The sequence below is a fragment of the Aegilops tauschii genome, chromosome 5 (assembly GCF_002575655.3).
Source record: "Aegilops tauschii subsp. strangulata cultivar AL8/78 chromosome 5, Aet v6.0, whole genome shotgun sequence".
In the NCBI taxonomy this organism is placed as follows: Eukaryota; Viridiplantae; Streptophyta; class Magnoliopsida; order Poales; family Poaceae; genus Aegilops; species Aegilops tauschii.
The window spans coordinates 514,623,738-514,629,326 of NC_053039.3; the positions used below are offsets into that span (position 1 = coordinate 514,623,738).

Genomic DNA, 5,589 nt, shown 5'->3' on the forward strand with positions numbered 1-5,589 from the left:
CTGTGTTATATTGCCAGCATGTTCCATGTGCTGACCCGTTTTCGGGCTGCAACATATCATGTTGCAGACTTTTCAGACGAGGAGTAAGGATCGCTAGGTCGTTTGCCATGCACTCAGCTATGCCGTTGGAGTTGATGGACTCACTTTATCTTCCAAGCCTTCCGCTGTTATCGGTTTAGATGGCCTTAAGCCATATTTATTGTAATAAGTTCTCTTTTGAGACATTCGATGTAATAAGTGTGTGATTGCTACTCTGTTATAAATCCAATCGAGTACTGTGTGTGTCAGCATTACCGATCCAGGGATGACACTAAAGCACAGAGACTTGACCGTCTGAGGTCGGGTCGCTACAGTAATGATTTATGTTTGTTCATATTCACGTAGAAGTTATATTGTCATAGATCCTTCAACATGTGGTGCTTTCCCCCTATCTTTGCTAGCCAAAAATTCCGCACTAAGTAGAGATACTACTTGTGCATCCAAAAACCCTTAAATCCAAATCTTATTTTCAAGTGTCCACCATACCTACCTAAGGATTGAGCAAGATCCTTCAAGTAAGTTGTCATCGGTGCAATAAGGCAATAAAAATTGCTTATAAAAGTGTTAGATCATTTAGTGTAAGAGAAAATTGAGCGTTGTACGAACTTATGATGGCAAAGCAATAAAAGCGACGGACTGCATAATAAAGGTTGCTATCACAAGGGGCAATATAACATGACGTTCTTTTGCACTAAGGGGTTGAGCATACAAACAAATAAGCGCATGGAAACCTCTGCTTCCCTCTGCGAAGGGCCTATCTTTTACTTTTTCAGTATTTATTTTTATGCAAAGAGTCAAAGTTTTTCTCTCTATTCCTTTTTTTTCTCTTTTGGCAAGCATCATGTGGTGAGGAAAGATCTAGGCACATATGTCCAGTTGAATATGCGAAGCATGAGTAATTATTGTTGACATCACCCGTGAGGTGAATATGTTGGGAGGCAAAACAATAGGTCCCTATCTTTCTATGTGTCCGGTTGAAACGTTTTGCTCATGTCTATGCGGTGAGTGTTAGCGATCATAGAAGACTATAAGATGGTTGAGTATGTGGAGCTCTTACTTAAAATCCGTTGAATAAGTTGAATTGCAATTGCTTGGTGACTAAGAATATAGATTGTTGACATTCAAGAGAATTCATTGTTTGAACCTTAACATGTTAATTGGTTGCTACTATAACATGAGAAGTTTTATAAGAAATAATTGTTGTTATGATGCTAGGAAAAGTGATTGAAATTATCATTGATCAAACTTATGCACTTTGCTAGCATTCACACTTCATAAATTATTTCTTTTATCATTTACCTACTCGAGGACGAGTAGGAATTAAGCTTGGGGATGCTGATACGTCTCCAATGTATCTATAATTTATGAAGTATTCATGCTGTTATTTTATCATTCTTGGGTGTTTTACAATAATTTTATAGCAACTTTATATCATCTTCTGGGACTAACCTATTGACCCAGTGCCAGTTGCTGTTTTTTGCTTGTTTTTTACATCGCAGGAAATCAATATCAAACAGACTCCAAACACCACGAAACTTTTTGGAGATTTTTTGGACCATAAGGAACCCAATGGGCCAGAGCTGCACCTGGGGGGTGCCCCGAGGGAGGCACAACACGTCAGGGCGCGCCAGGGCCCCCTGGCGCCCAGGTGGGTTGTGCCCACCTCGGTGGCCTCCCGCACCCCCTCTTTGCACTATAAATTCCCAAATATTCTGAAACCCTTCGGGGTTAACCTAGATCGGAAGTTCCGCCGCCGCAAGCCTCTATAGCCACCGAAAACCAATCGGGAGCCCGTTATGGCACCCTGCCGGAGGGAGGAATCATCTCCGGTGGCCATCTTCATCATCTCGGCGGCCACCACGATGAGCAGGGAGTAGTCCACCCTCGGGGCTGAGGGTTTGTACCAGTAGTTATGTGTTTAATCTCTCTCTCTCTCTCGTGATCTATATCATGGGCTTTGTTAATATAGTCGGATCATATGATGTTTCTCCCATCTATACTCTTTTTGTGATGAATTGAATCTTTACCCTTTGATGTTTTTTCATGTCGGATTGAATATTTAGAGATGAGAACACATTATGTATGTCTTGCTATATGAATCCTTGAGGTGAGATTGGGGTATCTTATTGATTCACTCGATATATGTTATGGCATTCAACTTGCGGATTCCCGCGGTCATATTGGGGTAATCTTTGCATAGGGATTGATGCACGTTTTTATTATCTTTTCTCCGATAGAAAATTTGGGGTCCCCTTGTAGTTCTTTGTGTGGATTGAGTATTATGAATATGAATTTGCTTTGGTGTTATTTTAGTACGAACTCCTGATTAGATAGATCGGAAAGAATAGCTTGCGTTATTTTAGTACGAACTCTAGGATAGATTGAACGGAAAGAATAGCTTTAAGGTGGTTTCGTACCCTACAAACAAATTATATCTTTTGTTCTCCGCTAATAGGAACTTGGGAGTGATTCTTTATTGCACTTTGAGGGATAATCATATCATCCAACTATGTTAGCATTGTTGAAAGGTTGCACTAGTGAAAGTACGGACCCTAGGCCTCCTTTTCAAGCATTGCAACACAGTTTTTGTGCCCTTACTATTTGCTACCTTGCTGTTTTTATTTATTCAGATTATAAAAATATATTTCTACCATCCATATTACACTTTTATCACCATCTCTTCACCGAACTAGTGCACCTATACAATTTTCCATTGTATTGGGTGTGTTAGGGGCACAAGAGTTTTCTTGTATTTGACTGTAGGGTCGTTTGAGAGAGACCACCTTCATCCTACACCTCTCACAGATTGATAAACCTTAGGTCATCCACTTGAGGGAAAATTGCTACTATCCTACAAAACTCTGCGCTTGGAGGCCCAACACGTGTCTACAAGAATAAAGTTGCGTAGTAGACATCAGCGCCCCATAGGGGAGTCCAACTAGGATTCCCAATCCTAGTTGGAGTCCCCTTTCTTTTCCAAGAGAGGGAAGGAGGAAGAGAGGGAGAAGGAAAGAGGGGGCGCCGCCCACTCCCTAGTCCAATTCAGACTTGCCATTGGGGGGGGCCTCCCCTTGTGGCCCTTCTCTCCTTTCCACTAAAGCCCATTAAGGCCCAATACTTCCCGGGGGGGTTCCGGTAACCCCCGGTACTCCGAAACTCATCTGAGACTTCCTGAACCATTTCGGTGTCCGAATGTAACCTTCCAATATATGAATCTTTACCTCTCGACCATTTCGGGACTCCTCGTCATGTCCGTGATCTCATCCAGGACTCCGAAAAAACTTCGGTCATCAAATCACATAACTCATAATACAAATCGTCATCGAACGTTAAGCGTGCGGACCCTAAAGGTTCGAGAACTATGTAGACATGACCGAGACACATCTCCGGTCAATAACCAATAGCAGAACCTGGATGCTCATATTGGCTCCTACATATTCTACGAAGATCTTTATCAGTCAAACCGCATAACAACATACTTCATTCCCTTTGTCATCGGTATCTTACTTGCCCGAGATTCGATCGTGCGTATCATCATACCTAGTTCAATCTCGTTACCGGCAAGTCTCTTTACTCATTCTGTAATGCATCATCCCGTAACTAACTCATTAGTCACATTTCATGCAAGGCTTATACTGATATGCATTACCGAGAGGGCCCAGAGATACCTCTCCGATACTCGGAGTGACAAATCCTAATCTCGATCGATGCCAACTCAATAAACACCATCGGAGACACCTGTAGAGCATCTCTACTCCTAATGTCTCAGTTGGTAGTCTCCGTTCCGAGTTTATTTTCGTCCCACCATTTTCGTCCGGCTTTTTTCGTCCCACCTTCCACTGGTTTTTTTGGTAGGTTTTTTCGTCCGCTCCTCTCGATCCCTAGAACTCCCAGAGTAGACGCCGCCGCCGCCCGCCCCTTCCAGGCCCCGCCCCCCCAGCCCTAGCCGCAACCCCAACCCCATGGAGGTCGAGATCAAGCTCCGTCTCCCCGACGCGGCTGCACACCGGCGCCTCTCCTCCTTCCTCGCGCCCCGCCTGCTCCGCACCGACGCCCCAGCGCGGCCCCTCACCGCCGCCACCGCCGCCCAGCGGGACGTCCGCCTCTACGGCACCGACGACCGCGACCCCTCCCGCGCCGTCCTCACACTCAAGCGCCGCCCGCGCATCGACGCCGGCGTCAGCCGCGTTGAAGAGGTCGTGGAGCCCCTCGACCCCACCGTCGCCCTCACCTGCGTCGACAACCCCGCCCGTCTCAACGCGGTCGACTCCCCCATCGTCCGGCTCGTCTCCGACGAGTACGGCGTCGGCGGGGACAAAGCGCCGTTCGTCTGCCTCGGCGGCTTCCGGAACACTCGCGGTGTGTATGAGCTCGAGGAGGGCGAGGGGCAGGGGCTCGTGCTAGAGCTCGACGAGACACACTTCGATTTCGGCACAAACTACGAGCTGGAGTGCGAGACCGCGGAGCCCGACCGGGCCAAGGAGGTCCTGGAGCGGCTGCTCACCGTGGCTGGGGTGCCGTATGAGTACTCCCGGAGCAATAAGTTCGCGTGCTTCATGGCCGGGAAGCTGCTTCCGTGACTAGGTTTGTGGTTGGTCTTTACCGTGTCCCAAATGATGATTAAACCGTGGTTGCTATAAAACTTGTGTTTCATTAGCACTTTCTTGCGACGATAGGCTTGTTCTGTGGTGAGTGATTTCAAATCTCACAAATGTAATGTTTAGTTCTGTTACATTCTGGTATTTGATAACTTTCATCCAAGAATACTATCTTGGGTGGAAGCATAGCAACACAAGGGTTTGCATTTCAATCCTCGTAAAAAAACTTGTCCTGGAGCATGATCCGACAACCGCTGGGAAGAAGCCGGGGCTGGTATGTCTGGTTGGGGAGAGGACTAAATTTCATCTCTCGGGTCCATTTATATACAAGACATAAAATCTACTCCCTTTGTTTCAAAATATAAACCTTTTTTTAGAGATTTCAATACGGACTACATTCGGATGTATATAGACGTATTTTAGAGTGTAGTTTCACTCATTTTGCTTTGTATGTAGTCCACATTAGAATATCTAAAAGGGCTTATATTTAGGAACGGAGGGAGTAGCTAGGAACAAACTGAATTTCGTATGTCCGCCACACGGTTATGGGCAATGAGCCTGTTATTGCAGTCTCACCACACCACATCTTGTTCTGCTCCCCGGTGCAGATGGGCATCCTTAGATTCACCACCTCCCTGATGAGCTGCTTCTTGTCTTAACCCACCTCCCCTATGAGTTGCTTGTTGGTCTCAGGCATACACGGTCATCGTTGGTATCTAAGTTGCCACCTGACAAATCTGTCCTTATTTCTTATTAGGTACCTGAAAGGCTGAACCTGATCTATGATGAACTAGAAGGCCAAGATACCAAGGTATGCCTGAGTTCATATCTTGATTCCTTACCATATAATTGCTGAAACATGCAGCGACACATGATTAACCTTTGTACTTTATACTTTGCTAAAACATTTAGGACTCGATTGGGCGACTCCAAGAATGGGTACTCCTGAAAC

The 5,589-nt window shown here is 45.6% G+C and overlaps 1 protein-coding gene across 1 annotated transcript; it reads left to right on the top strand.

Moving 5' to 3' along the window:
• The first annotated feature begins 3,981 nt into the window (after window positions 1-3,981).
• Window positions 3,982-5,272, top strand: LOC109768296 (triphosphate tunnel metalloenzyme 3-like). Its single transcript, XM_020327026.4, has one exon. The coding sequence runs from the start codon at window positions 4,002-4,004 to the stop codon at window positions 4,617-4,619; it is 618 nt and encodes a 205-aa protein (XP_020182615.1). The 5' UTR covers window positions 3,982-4,001; the 3' UTR covers window positions 4,620-5,272.
• Window positions 5,273-5,589: the final 317 nt, after the last annotated feature.